Source organism: Prunus persica, chromosome G6 (genome assembly GCF_000346465.2).
Source record: "Prunus persica cultivar Lovell chromosome G6, Prunus_persica_NCBIv2, whole genome shotgun sequence".
In the NCBI taxonomy this organism is placed as follows: Eukaryota; Viridiplantae; Streptophyta; class Magnoliopsida; order Rosales; family Rosaceae; genus Prunus; species Prunus persica.
The window spans coordinates 26,087,384-26,111,701 of NC_034014.1; the positions used below are offsets into that span (position 1 = coordinate 26,087,384).

The 24,318-nt window shown below is 38.0% G+C and overlaps 6 protein-coding genes across 7 annotated transcripts; 4 read left to right on the forward strand and 2 right to left on the reverse strand.

Moving 5' to 3' along the window:
- On the reverse strand, window positions 28-2,145 carry LOC18775413 (carboxy-terminal domain RNA polymerase II polypeptide A small phosphatase 1). 2 transcript variants are annotated; one of them, XM_007205586.2, is made up of 6 exons: window positions 1,759-2,145; window positions 1,153-1,281; window positions 936-1,056; window positions 763-844; window positions 445-598; window positions 28-341 (listed from the first exon to the last, which is right to left on the reverse strand). In XM_007205586.2, the coding sequence occupies exons 1-6, from the start codon at window positions 2,029-2,031 to the stop codon at window positions 207-209; spliced, it is 894 nt and encodes a 297-aa protein (XP_007205648.1). In that variant the 5' UTR covers window positions 2,032-2,145; the 3' UTR covers window positions 28-206. The 2 variants fall into 2 exon arrangements, with proteins under 2 accessions (XP_007205648.1, XP_020421312.1); XM_020565723.1 differs by having other exon boundaries at window positions 248-350; window positions 1,759-2,143.
- Window positions 2,865-6,271, forward strand: LOC18772603 (dnaJ homolog subfamily B member 13). The gene is made up of 3 exons (XM_007205412.2): window positions 2,865-3,180; window positions 3,267-3,703; window positions 5,526-6,271. The coding sequence occupies exons 1-3, from the start codon at window positions 3,016-3,018 to the stop codon at window positions 5,965-5,967; spliced, it is 1,044 nt and encodes a 347-aa protein (XP_007205474.1). The 5' UTR covers window positions 2,865-3,015; the 3' UTR covers window positions 5,968-6,271.
- LOC18772448 (dnaJ homolog subfamily B member 1) lies at window positions 6,990-8,699 on the forward strand. The gene is made up of 3 exons (XM_007205479.2): window positions 6,990-7,303; window positions 7,400-7,830; window positions 7,998-8,699. Exons 1-3 carry the CDS (start codon window positions 7,196-7,198, stop codon window positions 8,437-8,439), a joined length of 981 nt encoding a protein of 326 aa, XP_007205541.1. The 5' UTR covers window positions 6,990-7,195; the 3' UTR covers window positions 8,440-8,699.
- Window positions 10,368-11,715, forward strand: LOC18772506 (protein psi1). The gene is made up of 2 exons (XM_007205742.2): window positions 10,368-10,740; window positions 10,985-11,715. Exons 1-2 carry the CDS (start codon window positions 10,460-10,462, stop codon window positions 11,424-11,426), a joined length of 723 nt encoding a protein of 240 aa, XP_007205804.1. The 5' UTR covers window positions 10,368-10,459; the 3' UTR covers window positions 11,427-11,715.
- On the forward strand, window positions 12,581-15,176 carry LOC18772751 (PHD finger protein ALFIN-LIKE 1). Its single transcript, XM_007205745.2, has 5 exons — window positions 12,581-12,955; window positions 13,040-13,072; window positions 13,411-13,633; window positions 14,302-14,422; window positions 14,610-15,176. Exons 1-5 carry the CDS (start codon window positions 12,865-12,867, stop codon window positions 14,859-14,861), a joined length of 720 nt encoding a protein of 239 aa, XP_007205807.1. The 5' UTR covers window positions 12,581-12,864; the 3' UTR covers window positions 14,862-15,176.
- LOC18775465 (probable 2-oxoglutarate-dependent dioxygenase JRG21) lies at window positions 19,531-21,986 on the reverse strand. Its single transcript, XM_020565249.1, has 2 exons — window positions 21,226-21,986; window positions 19,531-20,255 (listed from the first exon to the last, which is right to left on the reverse strand). Exons 1-2 carry the CDS (start codon window positions 21,732-21,734, stop codon window positions 19,673-19,675), a joined length of 1,092 nt encoding a protein of 363 aa, XP_020420838.1. The 5' UTR covers window positions 21,735-21,986; the 3' UTR covers window positions 19,531-19,672.

Genomic DNA, 24,318 nt, shown 5'->3' on the forward strand with positions numbered 1-24,318 from the left:
TTCTTATTTGATGTAAACTTTGGGAATTGCCATAATAAAAAACATAAATCCTCTGAATGTTCCAAATTCATTCAACCCTATAGTTTAATTACAAAAGAATCGGAGTTAATCCTACATCGAGAGAAATGCTTCCGCCAAACGTGTATCTGGTTAGGTGCTGCCCCAAGGCAAATTGCTGCCTATCCCTAAAGTGACCTTAGTTAACATCATGCTGTCAAAACGGAAACAGGAAATCCATGCATTTGAAACCATTCAGGCATGTGGAATCTCTCATAAAGCACAGGCCTCACATCTTTTTGCAGGGAGAGCTGCTTGAGGTGAGGAAGCAGGACCTCCAAAAGCTACACAATCCGCATGAATGAAAAGCAAAGGAGGATAGAATCAGTTTGAACATGCTTCAGTTCATTATTAACTCTTTATTTGAAACGTAAATAAATGAATAACCTGATCATCGTTTGGTTGTCCAGCAGAAAATGGAACACATGGAATTCCATTCAGCGGTTGCAGCAAAAAACTGAATGGGTTGTTGTCAACAATCACAGTTCGACAGAGATCTTTTGACAAACAAGATAGATCTTTCACATGTTCCCGGCATTCCCTGTGGTTTACACAACTTCAAAGATCATTCCAAGTTCCAACTTGAGCTTTGATAATCAAAGGCAGAAATTCTTCAGTGTGCAAGTGTATGAGTGTGTGTGTTGATACATCCCACAATATGTCGGCACTTATTATCAAATTGCACCAGCATGCTCACTGACTTACGTGCTAACAGTAGAAGGCCGATAAAGACGAAGCTTAAATAGATTCTCCACATCAATTCTGTCAACAAGTGGTCTAGCATAGTCTGTATGGTGGCCAGAGTAAATAAAAGAAAATAGCAAATGAGATAAAGAAATTGAACAAAAAGAGATTGTGGAACTGGGAAAGCAACAAACCTTCAACACCAGCAGTGAATAGTACAAGATCAGCAAATTCATAAACCTGTTTCAAGAACTCTCGCAAACCAGGACGTTCAAACACTGTCACATGATTGACTTTTGGTTTCCCATCTGGCTCCTTCAACCCCAAAAAAATAACATATTAGACACACTATCATTTGACAATCAAATTGAGTATAAAGTTGCAGAGAAAGAGAATCAAAGGTCAACATACCTTGTCAGAAGATACACATTCTATCTCAAACCACTTGAGCCCAGCTTCCGTCGCTTGAGTTCGAACAATTGCAGGCAAGGTACATGTTTCATAAGCACATACTAGAGTCTCATCCAAGTCAAGAACTACCTACATTACAAAATCCATAACAAGTTTAAAACCAATCACTCAAAAACACTAGCCTGCTCATGCTACTGAACCAAGTGGAATTAAGCTTCAATAACACTGCTAAAAGCTAAGAAATTTAAAAGCTCAAATACCCAGTTGACAAAATACTAACACTGCTAAAAGCTCCTTCATTTTTAGCTCAATTAACTCAAAAAGGGAGTCACTAAGTTTCATGGTATATCAATTATGCAATAAATGTCCGTGCGCTAAAATCTAATTTCTAAAGGCACAAATTAACAAAATCATGATGATCAAATTCACTTGAAGAAATGAAAATTCCAATTTTTGCAGATAACCCAGATTATTATTTCAGATAATTAACTGCTTCCGAACATCAATTCAGCTGAATTAACCCAGAAAGAAAAACGCAACGAAACTAACTTCAAACAGTAACAATTAGCAACTACACCAACAAAACTAACAGATGAAGATACTCACCGTGAGCTTTTCAATGTGGCGGGGACCATTTATGACACCGTTTTCAACTTGGGCAGGGGACGACAAGTCGTTGAGAGGGAGTTCGACGACAGGCAAGGGTCTGAAAGAAGGTGAAGAGGGGCCTATGAACGACAGCAGGTGAGGAACGCAAGGCGTGTCTCTCAGGATCTGAAGAAGGATCTGGAAATAGAAGCCCATCCAGTTGATGAAAGCTCGCCATAGTTGAATGCTCCTCGGCACGTACACTTCGGCAGCCTGGCCAATCGGCGCCATGGCAGCCCACACCAATCCACTACCACGGCCTCTGTCACTGAACTCTGTCACTGAATGCGATACGAGCTTAGAGAAACAATGGTGCTTTTCTGCATCTGTAAGTTGTCACTGTTTTCTTTAAAAGAAAAAAACCGAAGAATTGTAAATATCGTGGAATTACGGTGGTGGTTGTGGGCCTTTTGGTTAATTGTTACCTCGACAACAACAGCACAGCTGCGTTGTACTTGCTGTTTTATCTTTATTTCTTTATCCATTATACTTAAGTAAATCATTCTTCTCTAACCGGTTCCAATTAATGAATTTTCGTCATACACATTTCATAATCAAAACCGTTCGCTTATAGATCATTTATGTAAAAAATTTATTAAATTAAAGATCGATTAGTTATACATATAAATTGAAAATTTTAGTAATAATTAAAATTCTTATGATGAACCGTATCGTATATATATTTGAAACATATTACTAAATAAAAGATTTCAATTTGATTGATTTATGCAAAGATGATTTTTAAATATTAATTATGACAACTGTGCGGTGACGATTCGTTAATCATATTATTAACAATTCTTATTATTAATTATTGGATTTTCATCAAGCAACCTATATTCTATTAAAAAAAGGTCAAGTGGTTGAACACTTTTGATGATGACCAAATTTCAATTCTATTCTTATCTTCCAATCCAAGTAAAAAAATTTGGTCCTCAAATTTGGGCCGTACGATTTATCATCATAAAATATAGTCCAATAAGATAGAGGTTGCGATTGAGACGGGCCTAGTCAGCCCACTTATATAAACGGCGGTTGTATGCTGTGATGACTAGTCACTCACGTCACGTCATCACCACACTCCGACCAGAACAAGAAGTCCCAGGTTGAGCTAAAACGCAGCGTTTCGAGACGCACATACAGAAATCCTGAGCTTTTTTGTACCAGAGAAAGAGAGAGAGACACAGAAAGAGAGATACAGAGAGAAACAGAGGCATGGGCGTCGATTACTACAAGGTTCTTCAGGTAGAACGAAGTGCCAAAGACGATGACTTGAAGAAAGCGTACCGAAAGCTCGCCATGAAGTGGCACCCTGACAAAAACCCTAACAACAAGAAAGCCGCCGAGGCCAAATTCAAGCAAATCTCTGAAGCCTACGACGTACGTAATCTCTTAAATTCTCGTTGTTGTTAAAATTCCCAACTGAGATTTATTGTCAATTTTTTTCAATCAATCAAATTGGATAGGTTTTGAGTGATCCCCAAAAGCGAGCGGTGTACGATCAATATGGTGAGGAGGGTTTGAAGGGAGGGGTGCCGCCTCCTGATTCGTCCTGGTCGGGCGGGCAAGGCCAAGGCCAAGATGGCGGTCCGACGATGTTCCGGTTCAACACCAGGAGCCCCGATGATATTTTCTCTGAATTTTTTGGGTTTTCGGGTTTCGGGGGAATGCCCGATATGGGCGGTTCACGGGCAGGCGGGTCTCGGGCTGGTGGGAACCCATTCCCGAGGAGTATGTTTGGGGAAGACATATTCGCGCAATTTAGAGGTGGAGCAGAGGCCTCAGGGAATGTGCCCAGGAAATCTGCACCGATAGAGAGGACATTGCCTTGTACTTTGGAGGACTTATACAAGGGCACCACCAAAAAGATGAAGATTTCTAGGGATGTTCCCGATGCTAGTGGGTAAGCCTTTACTCTCTCTATATATAAATATTGTTGTTGGATTTTTAAGACCCTCTCTCTATGTGTGTGTTTGTTCTTGGGTGAGTTGATTGCATGGCTGAGGTTGCACAATGAGGTTTTTAGTAAGTTATCTCCTTTCCTGGTTTGAATTTGCGAGTCTTAGCAATAACATTGTGTGTGAGTTCTACTGTTCTTATTAATTTGAATGATACCTGGTAGCTGTATCTTCTCAACATCATTCAGGTGGCATTTTCAGCTCAGGTGTATTTAGAATTCTAGAGTTTAGATTTGTGCAATTAGCTTTATCTTCTCACATCATTCAAGTGCATTTTTTGTTCAGGTGTATTTAGAATTCCTGACTTTGGATCTCTGTTAGTTTGTGTTGTTCTTTAATGTTTTGGTATTGCATCTGAATCCCCTTAAGGGCCTATACATGATACTGTTCAAGACAGGAGATAGAAGAGAAGTGCATAGAAGCAATTTTTTTTCTTTTCTTTTCAAGCGTAAGTGAATGATGTTATGACTACTGATGCTAGTACTTTTCTGGTTAATGTTGTTTTGATGTTCAAGTTGTTTTAAGTTTTAAACTTCCAGTGCCACTTCTATTTCCCCACACGAGTTCTCATTTGATAGAAAAATATCATTGTGTGGATAGGAAAGTTCTTGTTGAAAATTGAGTAAAATATCAGTATATATTAGCAGTTGCAAGAGATGAATACATCACAATTTGTGCATCTTTTCTGATTTATCTGATCAACTTGTATTAGTTATGGTGTAACAAAATGCACTAAATCTTAGATTATGGTTCTTTCCAGTACCACCAACATTTTATATCCCTTTATAAAGTCTTTCCACAGACTTTAGCGGTCATCCTGAACGTAATTAAATTATTAGTAGTGCAGTTAGGTGATTCTTGGTTTCATCCCAAACATTAGGATAACTAGTTAAGATTGCTGTAATTGGTGTTGGGTTCCACTAGTTAAATGGGAGATTTATGTTGGGTTTTTCTTGTTCAGCAATGATAGCCATGTAAGATGGTTTTACCTGATAGCCAGCGCTGATGAAGAAATAAACTTAGATGAACTGACTGAACTAAGCCTTAATCCTTACTATGTGTGTTTGGCACACAAGTCATTTTTTCTCCCTTACAGCTTTTTGGAAATTTCTGTTCTCTAATCTCCATTATATCCTCAATGATAATCTCAAACTTCACCTATCACTTGGAAGTCTTTCTTGAAACCCACCACGTTATTATTGATGAAAATGCTGCCATGTTCTGTGCATCCTTATTATTACTTATTAGTCATTTTTCTTGTGACTGCTTATATATTCAAGTGTTGCCTGTATTTATACTACGATTATATAGTCTATCTGTCTCTAGTACCCAGGCATACCAGAATGATTACTGTACTATTGAGTGCTACAGTTATTATGATTATCTAAAGTTCAGAGCCTGGGAGGGCCACATGTACATATGGTTTGTGGACAGTGTTGAGGTAAATCATGAAATTGTTGCACTAGGGTGGCAGAAATGTCTTTGGGTTTAGGGGTATCGTATCTTGATACCATCCATGGCGGATATGGATGTGTAGAATTTGGTTGTGGTTAGATTCATTTGCCAGTTGGCAGGATGTATGTTAGCATTCTATAATACATGTTGATGTTGGTGAGAAACTCTTCAAGCTTTAGCTTGATGATCTTGTCATTAGTAATGTTATTGTTTATCTTCCAGGGGTGGATTTGTCACCTTTTGGATCCATTTAATTGACATGTCTGTGTTGGATCCATATGCTATTTATTGTTCTATTTTTTTTGGGTACAGGAGAACTACCACAGTGGAGGAAATTCTAACAATTGAGATCAAGCCAGGTTGGAAGAAAGGCACAAAAATCACTTTTCCAGAGAAAGGGAATGAACAGAGAGGAATTATACCAGCAGACCTTGTCTTTATCATTGATGAGAAGCCTCATAGTCTTTTCAAGAGGGATGGGAATGATCTTATTGTCACTCAGAAGATATCTCTTGCGGAAGCTCTGACAGGTCACACTGCACAGCTGACAACACTTGACGGGAGAAGTCTGACAGTTCCCATCAATTCTATTATCAGTCCCACATATGAAGAAGTGGTCAAAGGGGAGGGGATGCCTATCCCGAAGGAACCTTCCAAAAGGGGAAACTTGAAAATCAAGTTTAACATCAAGTTCCCTACCAAGCTTACCTCAGAGCAGAAAACTGGCATCAAACGGTTATTAACATCTTCATAGAGGCTGGTGGTAGCTCTCCCTACCATCTACCAAACTTGTGAAAGCTTGCATTTGTTTGGTTTGCTAGTATTTTTGTTCTTTTTGTTTTCTGGATTGGAAATTCACGCCTTGTTGAATTTGGGGATTTGATCACAGCATTTGACTAGGAGGTTGTTAATTTCCACATTCCATTTCTCTTCTTTTCCAATCTTTTCTTAACTTATGTAGAAATGCTGGATAGACAAGAAATTGACACTTGAAATTTGTAAACTATTTGTTAAGCTCTTTAGGGTATTTACCCCTTAAAATTCCCCTCTTCCCCTCCTTCTCCCCTCTTTGCTTCTGCATCTACCACTCTCTCTGAGTCTACTGTGTAGATATTTGTATTGTGTGACTTGTGTACTAGTAAGATTGTCAAAGTTGGGCTGGGTAGGTGAGGAAATGGGTTAGGATTAGGCTAGTTTAGGGTTTTATTTTCCTTCCATTCTAATCCAAACAGAAAAAGAAGAAGCAACCGGGACGAGTCGTTTATCGTTATAGTCCTACAAGCATAGGCAGCCCATTTGTATAAGGAATGCAACTGAGGAACGAACTGAACTGAAGCCAGACTTCTCTTTTCCTTGTATTTGGTAAAGAAAATTGGAATGAACCAACTACTAAAGTCTTCCACTTATCTTCTTCGAAAGTCTTGGCCACTATCAAAGAGAAAAATACTACCTACTCTATTAGTTTAGCATTAATCTAATAACACGAAAATTAAACAAGAGGGGCATAGCTTTTTCTCTTACATGATCATTCACATCATAAAAACTGAACCCTCGGGAAGTCTTCTTTATTTATTTATTTTTTTGGGTTCGGTCGGAAAACCCTCGAGGAAGTTCACAGCAAAAAGTTTCGAACTTTCCTGAAGTGGTAAGCCACGTGTAAGCTGGTGAACAAAACAGTTTTGCTGCTACAGTCGCTTGACCTACTGTATGTAGCTAGCAATTCTTGTGGTGGTCAATGGTGCTTTGCTTTCTGTTCTGCCTTGTCTAGGAAGTCTTGCAAAATTACCCTTTTGGACCCCTTGGCTTTGCATATTCCATCCATGATTGTGATTGAGAGAGAGCTCTGTTTCTTTTGGCTGCCACCCATCAATGATTGAGCTCGCCATATAAATATGGTGGCTACTTGAACAAGCTTCAGCCACTAACCGGAGTTTACAGGGACAGAAAATCCAAGGCTTTTCTTACCAGGGAGATAGAGAGTCATGGGCGCCGATTACTATAAGATTCTTCAAGTACCACGAAACGCCAGTGAAGTTGACTTGAAGGAAGCTGCCGAGGCCAAATTCAACCAACTCTGCCAAGCCTACGACGTATGTTATTGTAATGTCATCTTTTTAATTTTACTTCGGAACAAAAATTTCTCAAAATTCCCTCCTAAAATTTATTGCTAATCAAATATTGGGCAGGTTTTGAGCGATCCTCGAAAGCGAGCAGTGTACGATCAGTACGGCGAGGAGGGTTTGAGTGGAGGGTCAAGGCCGGGCGGGTCTCGGAGCCCAGAAGATATATTCGCGGAGTTTTTTGGAGGGAGAGGCGGCGGCATGGGCCAGTCACGGGATGACGGGTTTCGGGACCCGGACGATGTGTTCTCCGACTTTTTTGGACAGAGGGTTAACATGGGCGAGTCACGGGCCGGTGGTTCTCGGTCTCGGAGCCCCGAAATCAGGAGTATGAATGGCGAAAATATATTCGAGTCGCTTATAGCCGCAGCGGAGGGCAATGGTCGGCAGAGGAAAGCAGCGGCGATAAAGAGGACATTGCCTTGCAGCTTGGAGGAGTTGTACATGGGCAACACCAGAAAGATAAAGATTTCTAAGGATGTTGTTGGTGCTAGTGGGTAAGAAATGAACAAATACCTCACAACTTCACAAGACAAGATCATGTGCCTCTATTTGGTTTATCTTGTCATTGATCTACTTACCCTTTTGTATCCTTCTAATTTACTGAAAAATTGAAAAGGATTTTAAAGAATTCGGACTTGTTTTGTTTTGTTTGGTCCTACAGAAGAAGAAGCACAGTGGAGGAAGTTGTAAATATTGAGATCAAGCCTGGTTGGAAAAAGGACACCAAAATCACTTTCCCAGAGAAAGGGCATGATGTAGAGCGAGGTGTTATACCAGCCGACATCATCTTTATCATTGAGGAGAAGCCTCATAGTTTTTTCAAGAGGGATGGGGATGATCTCGTTGTCACTCAGAACATTTCTCTTGCGGACGCTCTGACAGGACACACAGCGCTGATGACAACGCTTGACGGGAGAAATCTGCGGGTCTCCATTGATTCGATCATCGGTCCCACCCACGAAGAAGTGGTTAAAGGGGAAGGAATGCCTATCCAGAAGGAACAAGGCAAAAAGGGTAACTTGATTCTCAAGTTTAACATCAGGATCCCCAAGCTTACCTCAGAGCAGAAAACTAGCATCAAACAATTGTTAACATCTTTGTAAATGTTGATTGTACCATCGAAGTTTTTCTTCTGCTTTTCATTTTCTCTGCACCCAAACAATAACTTTCTAGGTTTCCCTTCGCCATCTACCAAGCTTTCCTGATTGTACTGTGTAGGTTTGTGTGTGTGTTGTGTTAGCTGTATACAAGTAGATTGCTCTCTCCACCACATTATTGTGATGAACGGGAGCAATTATTATTGTAATATATCGTGTAATCTATGCTCTGTAATTAACTCTATTTAGGAGCACTTCCTGTTACAGTGGCCTTGTTGATTGTGATTCCTCAAATGGTAAAAGGAAACTCAGTTAACATAAAAGTAAGAAGCTCTAGCTAATTAAGAAACGGTCCCAGATATCAAATCAAAAACTGGACTTGATCTGTGAAATAGTAAACGCCGAATCAAAGGCAAAATAGGCAGCGTAGGATTCAATATTCTTCATGTTTCTGGCTTGAAGTTTACGTTAAGGTCTTGTATTAGTAAGGAAGTGGAAATGGAGCTTGATTTTGTATAATGAATCAAAAGATCATAAAATGCGTCAAAGTGACTAGTTCCAAGTGTTTAGGCCTTGATTGAGCACGGAGTTTAGGAGAGTTTATACACACAAAGAGATGGAAACAGAGGAGAGAAACAGAGCATCAAACAATTGTTAACATTTTCGTAAATGCTGGTATGGTGGTAGCTTTCCCTACCATATCACCAAACCTTTCTCTCCGCTTTTCATTTTCTCTGCGCTCAATCACTAACTTTCTAGTTTTCCCTTCACCTCTGCCAAGCTTGTGTAAGCTTTCCTGTGTGTTCTTGTATTAGTTGTCTAGGCTGCCAAGTTTTTCTCAGTATGATGCAGTAGCACCAAAAAAAAAAAGCAGCTCATCTTATTACTAGACGGTCACAGATATCAAATTAAAAATTGGACTCAATGTTTGAAGTAGTAAACGCTGAACTCAAACAAAAGATCATAAAATGAGTCTACGGATTTGCAAGTGTTCCGACATTGAGCTTAAACCAAAATTCAAGCTTGAATTTATATGTAGATGTTTCTTGTCGAGCAATGATAGCCTTGCTGTAAGATGGTTTACCTGATGAACTAATCAGCCTTGCCTACAGTTGGCACATGAGTCATTTTTCTCCCATCACCAGTTTTGTATAAGTTTACATTCTCTAATTTAATCTCTATTATATTCTTGTACAAGTTTGCATTTTCATGTTATATGCATATTTCTTGGTTCTTTGATTTGGACCCGAAATTTTTCGCTCCAACATCTCTTATTGGCATGGGCCTAGGCGGCCCATTTATTCAAGAAAGATGGTGATTATACTTTTAACTCCTCCATATTATTTTTGTACTTTGAAAATAAGGGGGTTATGAGCCCAAACGAACAAAATGAGAGTGTCAAAATTATTACCCTTATGAGAAAAAAATTCAATATTGAGACTTTTTTTCATGTGGATGATCATGAGCACTTTGTAAGTAGTTGATTAGTTATTTGTGGGGGTTTAGATTCAGAAGAGTTAATAAAAACTTGTGTTGTAAACTTTATTTTCTGATCACCAAAGGGAACCAAAAGGACGTAAAGATAGATAGCTTTGTACCCTCCTATCTAAAATACCGACTAAGCCCTTATAGAAATATTGACCACACAAACAAACCCCTCATAGAAGTATTGACTCAAAAGTCTTCAACTTTTCACAAAAGCTAACCCACAATGCTGCTACAGTCTCTTGAGCTAATTTCCTCGTAAGACAAGTGTGCCTTGTCTAGGAAGTCTTGCAAAATTACCCTTTGAACCTTTGGTGGTCCTGCATATTCCATCTATGATTGTGATCGAGCTCTGTTGCTTTTGTGCCATCAATAATTGAGCTCACACTATAAATCAGGTGCTACTTGAAGAAAGGTTTTGCCAGAGCTTAGAGTTTAGGAGAGCTTTAGAAGCACACAGAGAGATAGAAACAGAGGAGAAAAACAGAGAGAGAGAGAGAGAGAGAGAGAGAGAGAGAGAGAGAGAGAGAGAGAGTGAGGCATGGAGGGATCAGGGGTTTTCGGATCACGCAGCCATGAAGATCTATTCTCGTCGGCTTTCGAATGGAATTGCAACGCAGGGGCGTCACGGGCTGGCGGGTCTCGGAGACCGGACAATGACAGCGTGTTCAGCTTCGGCGACAAGACTTTTGTGCAGAGGGGAGGAGATAGGCCTAGGAAAGCTGTGGCCATAGAGAAGACATTGCCCTGCACTCTGGAGGACTTGTACAATGGCACCACCAAAAAGATGAAGATTTCTAGGGATGTTGTTGGTGCTAGTGGGTAAGCCCTTTTCTTTTTCTTATGAATATTTTTGTTTAATTTAGGCATCTGGGGTGTTGAAAATGTCTTTTGGCCTCAGGGGAGCATAATTTAATACCAAACATGGCCTTAGCTTGATGATCTTATCATTAGAAATGCTATATGCTTTATCTTCCAGCTGGGCTGGTGTGGAAATTAAAAGTGACTAGAAAATTATAAAAGTGATTTTACGCAACTTTCTTTTTGTTTTTGTTTGATACTGCAGAAGAAAAAGCACAGTGGAGGAAGTTCTAACAATTGTGATCAAGCCCGGTTGGAAACAGGGCACCAAAATCACTTACCCAGAGAAAGGTCATGATGTGGAGCAAGGTGTTATACCAGCCGACATCATATTTACCATTGAAGAGAAGCCTCATGATTTTTTCAAGAGGCGTGGGGACGATCTCACCGTCACTCTGAACATATCCCTTGCGGAAGCTCTGACGGGTCACACGGCGCAGCTGGCAACCCTTGATGGGAGAAATCTGAGGGTCTCTATCGATTCAGTTATCAGTATCACCCATGAAGAAGTGGTTAAAGGGGAAGGGATGCCTATCCAGAAGGGACGAGGCAGAAAGGGTAACTTGATTCTCAAGTTTAACATCAAGATCCCCAAGCTTACCTCAGAGCAGAAAGCTGGCATCAGACAGCTATTAACATCTTCATAAACGCTTGGTGGTAGTTCTCCCTTTTCTGTCTGCTTTTCTTTTTCTCAGTCATTTTCTCTGCAGCCAAACACTAGCTTTCTAGGATTCCCTTCATCATGCACCAAGCTAGTGTTTGGCTGTATTGTGTTGTGTTGTTGTGTTATTTATGTACTAGTAGATTGCTCTCCACCAATTAAATTGTGATGAATGGGAGCAATTATTATTGTAAAATATCCTATTTATGTATGCTTTGTTGTGATTAATCTATTTAGAAGTAGTCACTGTTACAGTGGCCTTGTTGATTGTGATTCCTCCAATGGTAAAATCAAACTCAGTTACCAGTTAAAAAAAGAACTAAATTAAATTAAATTGATATGTTTGTATATGTGGGCATCAGATTCAGCTGCAAAGGTTTTCTGCGTGTATGCAGCTAATTCTGTAATCCCATTCCAAGGAGGGATAGTTCTTATTGTGTTCTCTGTGGCCCTGTTTCCACCCTGGTTTCGTTTATGGTGTTTACTTTCCCTTTGTTTTTCGTTGCCTCTGTTTCTGAGGTTTCTATGAAATTCACTTGACCCAAAAAAAAGGGTCTCAAATAGTCAAATTAAAAATTGGACTTGATCTTTCACACAGTCAACGCTCAACCAAAGGCAAAATAGCTTTCAATATTTGAAGTACAGCTTAAGGACTTGTATTAGTGACAAAGTGGCCCTTCAATTTGTATAAAGTGAGCCTAAATTGCAAGTGCGCCAACTTTGAGCTTAAACCAAAAATGAAGTTCTAATTTTGACTTGAAGCGTTAAGATTGATTAGTATTCAACACGATCATAAAATTTTACAATGTGACTTAGTTACAAAATCACGAGATTAATTTTCAATTTAAACGTAATGAATTCGATCATGTTTTTATTTTTTATTTTTTTATAAGGTAAGATTGTCTCATGTTGATAAGAAAGTGGACATAGATCTTCAATTTGTATAAAAATTACAAAATGAGTCTAAATGACTTGTGAGTGTTCCAACATTGACCTTAAACCAAACAAAAAGAAAAAAAAAACAGAGGAATATGGGGCAAATATGAAAATAACAATAAGTTAGAGGCATCTAATTGAAATTGATATAATATTTTCGTGCGAATGGCAATTTCTATATATATAAGACCCGTCGGTAAATTAGAATAGAAGTAATATTTTAGATTCTCTCTCACCGTTGTTGGGGGACTGGAGGAGTGGCTTTATCAAGTATCCACGACCTAAACACCCTCTCTTCTCTCCTCTCTTGTTTGTTTTTCTTCTTCTCTCTCTCTCTCTTTCTCTTCTCCCACGTTTACATGCATCTTCTTCTTTCGATCTGTCTTCATGCTCTGTCCCTTCGCTTTCTGTAATTCGAACTCGCTCCGCAAACTCAATCCCTAACACTAAATTCCCGATTCCCTCCGAAACGCGTCGTTTTAGATCCCATGGAAATGGCCTCGAGTCCGCGAAACGTGGAGGAGATCTTCAAAGATTACAGTGCTCGGAGAACTGCTGTTGTCCGTGCTTTAACTTACGGTACTTGAATTTCTCTCTCTTTCTCTCCCCTTTTCGGTTCTGAGAATCTCTGACTTTTTTTTTGGTGTAATTGTTTTCTCACAGATGTCGATGAATTCTACGGACTCTGCGATCCAGGTAATGCCAAATTGTAGATCAGACTTACTTTTCTTCTTTGCTTGCTTTCTAAATTTTTTAATTGATTTATTTTGTTAATTTTATGTATATGTCTTCTCTTCCCCAAACACTGAGAATATGCGAAAATAGGAAAATAAATAGGTATACATCGTCCGTTGTTTGATTCTGCTAAATCTTAATTTTACTTCAAATGAATTGCTTGCTACAATTGAAAGTTTGAAACTGCGTTGGACCTTAACTGTAGTAAATAATTTCATTGTAGTGGAAGTTCAAAACAATTTCCCTACTTCTTTGAAGGCACAACTTATGTTTTTTGTTTTTAACTCCCATTGGTATAGATAAGGAGAATTTATGTCTGTATGGGCATCCAAATGAAACCTGGGAAGTGACACTTCCGGCGGAAGAAGTCCCACCCGAGCTTCCTGAGCCAGCACTTGGGATCAATTTTGCAAGAGATGGTATGAACCGCAAGGACTGGCTTTCTCTGGTTGCTGTTCACAGTGATTCTTGGCTGCTTTCTGTGGCTTTCTATTTTGGAGCACGCCTTAACCGCAATGAGAGGTACACAATGTTTTATTGTTGTTGCTGCATGTGTGATGTAGATAGCGTGGTAGTATCCCTAGTTCTCTGTTGTGGATTTAAGATGTCTGATACTCAACTGAAATTGAACGAATTCAGATTAGGTTGAAGATACGGAGAGAACTAAGAGAGAAATTGGGAACGAGGAAATTCTCTGTTTCTATTCATTGCTAATATTAGCCTTTGTTCAGATGCTTTTATACAATCAGTCTGATTACATAAGAGTAACAAACTAGCATACGATTTATCAGTAGACACTGTAGGAGACACGTGATCAGCAAGAGTATTCTGTCAGGATTTGGGTTTTGTGTTTCATATAATGCCTGATGCAGAATACCAACATGAGTGGAGAATTTGGTTTAAGTGCTAGCCATCTCCCTTGATGATAGTAAAAGATTGAAATCATAGATTGTGTGATAGGAATCCATTAGTTTACATGTCAATTCTTCATTGTCCTGCTTACTATTATCAAACTAGAAATGAACCTAAAAATGCCCATTACAGTCTTTGAAGAATTTTGAGCACTTGGTCCCTTTTTCTGCAATTTGCACCAAGACACCATTGTTTGACATAGGGGAACTGCATTGTAGTATATCTTTGCTTGAGATTCAGTGGTTTTATTCATCAGGACTTGTTCTGTATAATGACAGGAAACGCCTCTTTAGTTTGATCAATGATCTGCCTACTGTCTTTGAAGTTGTGACGGAAAGGAAACCCGTTAAAGAAAAGCCCAGTGTGGATAGTGGAAGCAAATCTCGAGGCAGCACAAAGGTCAGATGGATCAATTTCTTGTTCTGTTTTTTTCCCTTTAGATTTCATGTTCCCCTAAGGTTCTCAGTTGGTTCAGAAACTTTGCGCTTTGTTTCCCGTCTTGTTTGGAGATATATATTGAAACAAACTGCAGATGTTGGAATACAAACTTTTTCTGTGTCCACTAACTGGTTCCTCTTTTCTGTAGAGATCCAGCGATGGAATTGTGAAAAGCAATCCTAAGCTTCCAGACGAGAGTTTCGAGGAGGAGGATGATGAACATAGTGAAACTCTCTGTGGGAGCTGCGGCGGGAATTACAACGCAGATGAATTTTGGATCGGCTGTGACATCTGTGAGAGATGGTTCCATGGAAAATGCGTGAAGATAACACCTGCTAAGGCTGAGAACATCAAGCAATACAAATGCCCATCTTGCAGCTTGAAAAGGGGCAGGCAGTAGTGATCACTCAACCTCAAACCTTCCGGGGTAGCAAAGGCAGATAGCGCGTCGTCTCAGTGGCTGACAAAAGTAGTATAGGAATGTCACTATTTAATGTAATGCATTTGTTGTTGTGATGTTTGTTCATAATAGATGCTTTTTCAAAGGGGTTGAAGCCTGCCTTCGCCCCCGTTGAACGTTGCTTCGGCTTTTATATTATCTTCCAGTTATTAATTTACGGCAAATGTATGAAGAATATTTGCTTCTTGTTAGTGTTATTGTTATGTTTCGTGTCAAGTATACTATAAATTGAAAAATTATAATTATCTTGATAAACAAAGTGGTATGTTTAATACTGAATTGATTTTCGCTTTCAAGTCTAGAGAAGTCTACTCCAGGGTTGGCAAATCCGAAAAAATCTTTTCAGTTTCTCATGCGTATGTGGGAATTTTGGTGCATCATCCACGATACATTTTTTTTTTTTTTTTTTGGTATCGGTCTGACCGTTACATAATTTATTAATTCACTTGTGTTTGTATACCATAGTTTCATAAAATATGAATTACGTTGTCGAACTGAGTGTTGTTTTACTAGGTTTACATCCATTACTCATACTTGGGAACCCAAAAAAAAACAGACAAAATGGATTCATTGCTCATGCATGGGCCCTTCCCCGGCCCTCCCAGATCTGATTTCTCAGTTGGTGGGTTGACTTTGTTGGGATGTCGACATGTTTATTCTTAATTTTATCTTCATCGATACAATTCATTTGCACAACTTCATCTTATGTGTATAAAACCATTTCGTGCTACATTGATTTTGTAGTTTTTTTTTAATAAAAAAAAAGAGTAAAAGAATTACAATGTGACAACAGGGCAGATACAATTTCGGGCAAGTTGCCCTTCTATTTTCCTGGTGAATATTTTGAGTTTTGACCAAGAGACGTTTACTTCCGGACACAACACTGCAAACAAGAAACCAAGTTGAATTATTTGACTAATTAAGAAAGGTTTGAGGAAAAAAAGGGAAAACTAAGTTTGAAATGATTTGGAGTCTGCTCATTCTTAGTTTAATCCGACATTTAGAGACAGCCTAAGGCATATATTACATCCAAACGTAGCACATCACTTAGTTCACATCGATGATCAACTAAGGTTTGTTTTTGTCCACATTTGTTTTATGTGCTGCTCCCTCTGTCTATAATCTTCCTCCATCTCTTTGAGCAATGCTTGGGGCTGCTCTGATACCGGTCGAATTTGAAATGGCTCCGAGTCAATCAGATGGCTCTGCGGGTAGGGAGCGCCTGCGCTGGACGCAAGAGCTACACGATAGGTTCGTAGAGGCAGTCACTAAGCTTGGTGGCCCTGATAGTAAGTCACTATAATTAAGTCTAAATCTGAAGTTGGTCCAATTTAATTATATGTTATGTGCATGCATATTAGGTCATAGAGCCTTATGTTTATATAATCTGTTCGCTTAATTTTTAGGGGCAACACCAAAGGGCATCTTGAAGGCTATGAGCGTTTCTGGACTGACCATCTACCATATCAAAAGCCATTTGCAGGTTCTCTCTCCTTCTCTTTCTCTTATATGTTCTTCTTAATCTGCCTAGGTTAAACTAAAACTTTTTAATTTTGAGCCTTAATTTCGGAAAAGTCGCTGATTTTTTTTAAATTTTCAGAAGTACAGGATATCAAAGTTCATTCCAGAGTCGACCAGTAGTAAGTTTACTTGATACTATTTTTTTCCCTTAAAAAGTTTGGTACATTTTCTTTACCATACTTATTAATTACTGCTTAAATGTTCTCTGGTATTGTTTCGTTTTCCACAGAAGGCAAACTTCAGAAGAAAAACATTTCAGAAATGCTCCCTAATTTCGGTGCAACGTCGTAAGTAATCATGTCCCCACTCACTAGCTTGAACTACAAGTAACAATAATATGCTGTTTGTTATACCAATTAATCACAGGCTTAACTATTTAATTTCCACCCTGCTGTTTTCAACACCTTCCAGTGGTGCTCAGCTCAATGAAGCCTTAAAAATTATGCAGATACAAGTACAGAGGAGACTGAGTGATCAAAATGAGGTATATATATGTATCATCTATAAATATATAAATACAAAAAATTAACAGGTTCACTCAATTACTAATATGTTTTTTTGTGTGGGTTATTAATTTTAAGGTGCAAAAGATTCTGAAACATAAAATTGAAGCCCAAGCAAGGTTCCTTGACATATTTTCAGCAGAACGCCATAACAACAACAAGAACCGTCCGATCTTAATCACAAAACGCAGCAAAGTACCGTTGCCTCGGACATCGCTGCCTTCACTTTGCGAAGACTCAGAATCAAATGCAAAGGAGTTTTGTTCTGACTCAGAGGCTGCTAAGACTGAAATACAATCCTCTGCAGAACAATTCCAATCTCTGAAGAGGCTTAGGCTACATCATCAAAACGACGAGGTCTGCGAGATAGCACTCAATTCAGAGTGGTATAATCAAAGCCACAGCTTGCTTCTCCCTCATGAGGACCCTATCAACTTTCCTTGGAACCTTGCAGACTGCTCATCTCCCTTGGTGCCAACCTGCTTTCTATAAGTATTTTTTCTTTCTATGAATGCACAGATATAGTTTGTTTGCTGCAAGAAATGGGATATTTTGATTTTGCTGCTTCCATTTATTTCTCTGCTTTACTTGGAAGTTTGTGGAAGCAATCAAAAATATCCATATCATATTTTTAGTATAGATACAGAAGTAGTTAAAGATGTTTCCTAATAAAATGATTAGCATGATCTTGTGCAACACTTTCACTAGTGCCAGTGGGTGAATTAGAACATGTAAAATAAAGATTTCATTTGGGGTTTAGTGAGCAAATAATGCTGGGTTTGTTTCTGAAATAAACTAAAACTACATGGTATTGTATTTTTTTGGCTTCTGGTTTTGATTGACCATGGTATTGTAATATTAAAGAGATTAAAAATCTGTTCTTCTTTTATATGTTTACCTCCCTACTCACTGCCCAATATTATAGGGTTCATTTGGGAGTAATTATGGACATATCAATAATCACTTTTATGAAGAATTACTTCCCTATATAATCACTTTAAATGATTTTAAACGATTCTGAGAAGAAGCACATCCCGTTTGATTTTCCATAAAATCACTTAAAATCATAAAAATGATTATTGACCTATTAAGAATCACTTCTAAACGAGCCCTTAGCCTTATTGATTTGCCTGGTACATTTTTGTTCTGGGGCAATAGTAGACTCAATAATTTTACTTTACCATATGAATTTATAAACGAATACAACTCGTCCATAAATTGTGAATATGTGTAGTTGGACGAAGGCATAAAGAGTATTGCTTCTAGTTCTTGGGCAAATGGGCAAGTTTGGAGCTACGGTGTTATGGCCCGAAATAGCTGAGCTATCTTTGAACTGCTTAATTTTGGGTTGAACGTAGGGTGGCCCATCCCCTCGGTACATTTGGGCTCCACACATGTTGGAAAAGAAAGAAAAAGGAATTAAAAAATTTCTTAAATTTGACCACCCAAAAAAATTAAAACCCCCTACTCTAGAATGTAGAGAGGGAGTCAAGGCTCCACCTCCACCCAAAGATGGTTGTTTGTGTTCGAAATTTTTTATATAACTGTCATACTGTTATGTAGTTTTAAACTACATGTTATAATATTAATGAATGTTTGAATTGATTTTGCATGGAACTAAAGTATAATATTAATAAAAATTAATATTATAAAAAAAATTAATAATATTATGTGACAATATGACGATTATACCAAAAAATTACTCTATACATCGACTAGTGTATGGAGAAGAACATCCTAATAATTGGTTTTTAATGGGGACAAACAAGTGTGTTCGGCATTGTGTAAAAGTTTGTTGCCTAACACATGCATGCGTTAGATGATAGATGGTGCACCAAAAAGTGGGATATTTATTTAGTGATGACCAGGTCAAAAAAGTTGTACAAATCAAACTTTCCAATGAAAAGCATTAAACAAACGTGCGTCCGTATATATAATATGACGACTCTGCCCTCTCTCTCTCTTACGTTTTGCATTTCTTTACAATTAGAGAAGAAGATTTTTGCTGCCTTGTCAAAGAGAGGTGTTGTGCTTGCTTTTATAATTCATTTACAACCACACTAATTTCAATCTTATCTAAATGATTACATTCCTCCAGCCCATTGTTCTCCACTTAATTTTGAGGGTTTCTGAGAAGAATGGCCGACTGAATTGAAACAACATGAAACTTATGCTTATTTTTTGGTCCTCATTTTCTTCTCCAAAAGTAATTCCACAACATTATTACTTAAACAATTGGACCACTAGGAATACATTGATTGAGAATATATATGGTGCTTGCTGGTCCACTTGTGTGTTTGAGAGTCGGTAAGTCAAGCAAAGAGAGCACTAGCAGAGCAAGTTAGGTACATAAGTTTGTTTTCCTTCTCAATTTTTCCAACAACATATATCAGATCACCACTACCTTACTTGTTTTCAACTGGAAATAACCCCAACATGATATCAAACAAATGGGATAATTCCACATTATACAATCATAATACCGCTATGTAATCTATTCACGTAAATTACATATGAATATCATAATAGTAACACGTTGCGATATCACTGTTATATTAGAAAATTACTAAATTCGACTTGTCGCATGCAATAATATAGAGTAGATATATTTTATTGTGGAAGTCTACAACAAATTACAGGATCATTCTTGGTGCAACAACAACCACCATATTATATATATATATATATATATATATTCTAATAAAAAGACAGAGAAATTAAATATTATTATTCATAGGATTTTAACGATTCAACTTGTGCCTTGCCACAAGGCCCCTTCGTCCTAATGAAAAGTCGATACTGATCAAATGTCATGGGTGCATAAAGGGCAGGACGGTCCTTTGTGACAAGCTTCTTGGCAGGTTGGATCAACAAATCACTCTTTGGGTTATAAAACAAGGCCAAAGAGACCCTGTCTTTGACTGAATTTACAATCACTCTGTGCTCCACGCTCTTGTAAATTGCATTGCTCAGCACCTGCATTTGGTCTCCAATGTTCACAATGAAGGCATTTGGAACTGGTTTCACTGTAACCCAATTCTGCCCTTTGCGCACTTGAAGCCCAGCCACATTTTCATCAGGCAAAAGAAGGGTCAAGCCACCTGGGTCAGAGTGTTCTGAGAGGCCAAGGGTTAGGTCTGGCTGGGGGCATTTTGGGTAGAAGTTGACCCTCAAACATGCCCCAATGTTTTCTTCTCCTCCAAATGCGTTGAGAAGCTGGTCTTCCTCTAGCCCAAGGTTTTGTGACAGGAGCTTCATCAGTGTTCCACATAGTCTTACAGTTGCCTCACTGTATTCTTCAATCAGTTTCCTACAAAAATTAATTCAAAAAATATTATTAAAACATCAACAGACAGCAAATTAAAAGTTGATATTATACTTTGAGGGGACTCTTCTAATTTTGGAAGCACTTTCGAAGTGCTATTTGCATGTGCTTACTGTAGCTCTAAATCCTTGTGTTGGGCATCGATATACTTGACGGTGAAGGACAAAATGAAAGGGCCAAGGGAGGCCTAGATCTGCTTTTTAGGAAATTGCCCACTTCGTGCTTTTAGGCATGCAATTAACTTAACTTGGTAGATCCATTATAAAAGACTCAGAGCACTAAGCTACAAAGTATCCATGTCAAGGGGTTTGGAAAAAACAAGAGATTTCTTTTTTGTGGCATTCGTTATCTCAAGTTTGGAACACAAGAATACTTTACATAAAATCCCTAAATTCTATTTAACTTTGATACTCACAAATAAAAAGCTTTTTATTAGAATATATTGAGGATATTCTAAAAACTGAAAACAATACTTATGAGATTTACTATTTTAAGAAAGAAAAAAAGTATCTAAACTTCATCAATTTAAATTTGCATATCTTTTTGTACTAAGATGTTAAAGTGCAATTTTCAAGCTCAAAGTTTCATCATTGTCCTCCTGCGCCCCCTAACAAAAAGACAAACAAAAGACAAATAGACCATTGTCTAGACAAAAAGCAATGTATGTATCATATATGCAAGAAGAGCTAAACACAATTTGTAAGCCAATAAATCACAGCTTCGTAAGTTATTAATTCAAGTAAGCTCGATTGTAATTAATGAGATTCATACTGAATCATTTGCATGTGTATCTACACAACATTTCTTTCACAATGAAGAAATCATATGTAGCCACCACATGAAAGGTTGAATATACACAACGAAAAGTTCATAAAAGCACGTTTTCAATGAAAAACATGCCTCCCTTTTAAAATTATTATAATAATAAATTATAAATAAATAAATAAAAATTTACCTGCATGAAGATGGGAGGGCAGGCCACTTGCTATGGTTTCTGAGGGAGGCGGGCATATAATGGAGAAAGTAATAGTCGCTCCAGTCCAAAATAGCCCCCTTCTCAACCCCCAGCCGACTCCCGTACCCTTCGTACGTACTCGGCTTGTTCGAATACTCCTGCTTCACATCCAGCGGCAGCCCGAAAAACTCGCGCCATGTGTCCCTCGCCCGTTTCATCAGCTCCTCGCTCACCCCGTGGTTCACCACCTGAAAAAACCCCCACTCCCTGCAGGCGCTCGAGATCGAACGCAGCGTCGTTTCGCGCAGGCTCTCCTCCTGGCTGAGCAGGTTCTGGAGGTCAATGACCGGGATGTTGACTTCCACTTCAGCTTGGTTGCAGTTTGCGGGAAGAAGTGAGGGTCGTTTGGTGGGGGGTTTGATGTAGAGGTCCGGGATGGCTGTTATGCCGCTTTCTGCCAAGGACTGGACTCGAACGATAGGCTCAGGCCAAGACTGCAAGCAATTCATTGTTTTTTTTTCTTTGTTATAACTTATAATAATATGTTAAAGTGATGAGATATATTTGTAGCTGCAATATCTCTGCAATAGCTGCAATGCGAGAGTGAGAGGAGGAGTTTGGAGGCTTATATAAAGAAGTGGAGGGGGGTGTGGGTGTGGGGGCTGAGAGCTAGCTAGCTATATCTAGTTTCGGCGCCGTGAGCAACTTGATTTTCTCATCACCATATTTTAAAGAAAAATACATAAATAATTTGGTACTTGTAAAATATAAGTAGATTCAGATGCGCTATAAATTTTCTCTATTATGATATGATTAGGTAATATTTGCGTAAAGATAGAGAGAGGTATGTACATATCTTTGTCTTTAGAGAATTGGGTTATTAATGTTTAATTTTGATGTAGATGAATATTAGTTTTGGTCCATGCTTCATATGTTTGGAGTTGAACTGTATTATTATTATATAATACAAGTAGCAAGACGGCAGGTCCATCATATACATCGTATGGCTAATTAAAGCTACACATAAAATAAATAAAAACTACAAGGGGCTTGTGGCTGAGCTTCTATCAATCCACCTATCTTTGTCTTTGTACCTCTCAGTGTGATATTTCCCTCAACTTTATTGATTTATGCTGAGCAGTCCATTTCCAAAATTTTACAATTACGTGTAATTTTAATTCATATATATTCCCAAATTATAAGAGCATGAGGTGTTATGTGTCATAAGCTCATTCCTCCTTACTCAAAAAACTTATCGATATTACTACTTTTGCATAATACTTTCTTATTCGTCGTTTAAGTCTTCTTCTAAACAATGAAAGTAACTATAACACTCAAGATTTTTTTTTTTGTCATTTATCTCGTACACTAACGTCGTCGCATTATCTGTTATATCATTAAATTATCATCAAATTTAAATAAAAAATTATTATTTTTCTTCAATATTACTGTTCTTAATTACTTTTTGTTGTTTCTTTTTTGAAATCAACTTTGTATCGATTTTCTTCTGGCTGATCGTATAGCTGACAGCAAATGAATATCCTCCACATACTCTGCTATTCATTTGTGGACCAATTCTCCAGTTGCACTACTGTTTCGATAAAACAAGTAGACAAGACAAGACAAGTCATCCAAATTCCATTTTCTTTTTGCTTGCTCTCACGTTGCTATAATGTCTCCACTTATTAAGAGCTCCATATATGGTTGGAATAGGAACCTCATTACATTGCCTCTCTTAAAACCTACCAAAACTAGCAAATTCTTATCATCTTACATTAGAACGAGTAATTGAGGGGCCTTTCAAATCACATTCCATCAGCTACCCAAGTTAATTCAATTAGCTAGGGGAGCATTTTTCTCATCACTTTAACTCAACATATATCATCGCAATCCTTTTCAACATCTGACATGTGTACATGGACATAACCATAGTTCCACAAATACAAAGTAAATAGTTAGGGTTATGCTCATGAACACGTGTCAAATATTGAGAAGAATGATAAAAATATACTTTTAGTTAAAATAGTGAGCAAAAATAAACTATATATAAACTTTTGAAGTGTATGTACAATGTAACCCTACTATATCTTGTCTACCTTATTTTTGCCAGGTCACGTGGACTGTCTTCCACTTGCATTTCATAGTAAGTTACAAATCATTTACACATTTTTTTTACCTTTACCAATTCAACCAAAAGAAAATAGACGAGAAATGTCATCGAAGCTTCATTGCTCTGGAAAAGTAAAAAGTAAAAAATAGTAATAACATTTCCTTCCTCTTTCCTTTTGTCTTATTCATGAAATTGGAACTTAATTGGGATCAAAATAATTAAAAATCCATCCACGAATCAAATCAACACTATAAATCATTAGTCGTGCATGTGAATGTGATCATCAATGTCAGTGTCGAATATCTTTTTTGTTTTTTTGTTTTCTTTTTTCAAAACACATTTGTGGCTAATTGAGTCACGAATCATTTACACAACTGGGTTTGTTTGCCTTAAGCTTCCGTGGAGGAAAGCAATTCCGGCTGCAGCACAAGCAACGTTACGTTAGCTAGGGTTCTGAGAATATATATCAATGTCAATCTAGTATCGACCGCAATTTTACAGTACATTAATATTAGAATATGTAGAGAGGAGTACAAGTCTCCAAAGATAATGTTTTGGCCGACATCATTTGCATCACGTGGGAAATTCGAAAAGAAAATGTGTGACATTATGGAGATGATGAGATCACTCTGCCCCTATCCCCTTGGCCTTCCAGAATCGGATGTCCCCGAAGACCTTTTCTTTTTCTTTTTTTTGGTGTGATAGAGATGCCATTAAAAACAAATTAAAAATAAAACTAGAAGGGTAGTGGTAGGAGTATAATTGGAAGTTTGTCATTGACAATTTCATTATAAAATGCTTTTATAATCTTTAAAAAAACTCGTAATCTTTGTTTATGGGTAGGTTTTATTTCACCAAACCATATTTAAAAGATTTGGCAGTTTAAAAGTGGTGGGACTCCTAGTCTCCTACTCTCCTAACCTAGTTTTATATTTATTTGCAAGGACACGCAGTGTGAAATTATAAATTTGTTTTTTTTCATT

Excerpts from the sequence above, each read along its gene's own strand:
- LOC18775413 (XM_007205586.2), bottom strand. The coding sequence starts at position 2,031 with ATGGCGCCGATTGGCCAGGCTGCCGAAGTGTACGTGCCGAGGAGCATT. Across the intron at positions 1,282-1,758 it reads GCCACATTGAAAAGCTCACG|GTAGTTCTTGACTTGGATGA; the intron begins GTGAGTATCTTC and ends TTTGTAATGTAG. Across the intron at positions 599-762 it reads CGGCCTTCTACTGTTAGCAC|GGAATGCCGGGAACATGTGA; the intron begins GTAAGTCAGTGA and ends TGTAAACCACAG.
- LOC18772603 (XM_007205412.2), top strand. The coding sequence starts at position 3,016 with ATGGGCGTCGATTACTACAAGGTTCTTCAGGTAGAACGAAGTGCCAAA. Across the intron at positions 3,181-3,266 it reads AAATCTCTGAAGCCTACGAC|GTTTTGAGTGATCCCCAAAA; the intron begins GTACGTAATCTC and ends CAAATTGGATAG. Across the intron at positions 3,704-5,525 it reads GATGTTCCCGATGCTAGTGG|GAGAACTACCACAGTGGAGG; the intron begins GTAAGCCTTTAC and ends TTTTGGGTACAG.
- LOC18772448 (XM_007205479.2), top strand. The coding sequence starts at position 7,196 with ATGGGCGCCGATTACTATAAGATTCTTCAAGTACCACGAAACGCCAGT. Across the intron at positions 7,304-7,399 it reads AACTCTGCCAAGCCTACGAC|GTTTTGAGCGATCCTCGAAA; the intron begins GTATGTTATTGT and ends AATATTGGGCAG. Across the intron at positions 7,831-7,997 it reads GATGTTGTTGGTGCTAGTGG|AAGAAGAAGCACAGTGGAGG; the intron begins GTAAGAAATGAA and ends TTGGTCCTACAG.
- LOC18772506 (XM_007205742.2), top strand. The coding sequence starts at position 10,460 with ATGGAGGGATCAGGGGTTTTCGGATCACGCAGCCATGAAGATCTATTC. Across the intron at positions 10,741-10,984 it reads GATGTTGTTGGTGCTAGTGG|AAGAAAAAGCACAGTGGAGG; the intron begins GTAAGCCCTTTT and ends TTGATACTGCAG.
- LOC18772751 (XM_007205745.2), top strand. The coding sequence starts at position 12,865 with ATGGAAATGGCCTCGAGTCCGCGAAACGTGGAGGAGATCTTCAAAGAT. Across the intron at positions 12,956-13,039 it reads TGTCCGTGCTTTAACTTACG|ATGTCGATGAATTCTACGGA; the intron begins GTACTTGAATTT and ends GTTTTCTCACAG. Across the intron at positions 13,634-14,301 it reads CGCCTTAACCGCAATGAGAG|GAAACGCCTCTTTAGTTTGA; the intron begins GTACACAATGTT and ends GTATAATGACAG.
- LOC18775465 (XM_020565249.1), bottom strand. The coding sequence starts at position 21,734 with ATGAATTGCTTGCAGTCTTGGCCTGAGCCTATCGTTCGAGTCCAGTCC. Across the intron at positions 20,256-21,225 it reads GCCCTCCCATCTTCATGCAG|GAAACTGATTGAAGAATACA; the intron begins GTAAATTTTTAT and ends TAATTTTTGTAG.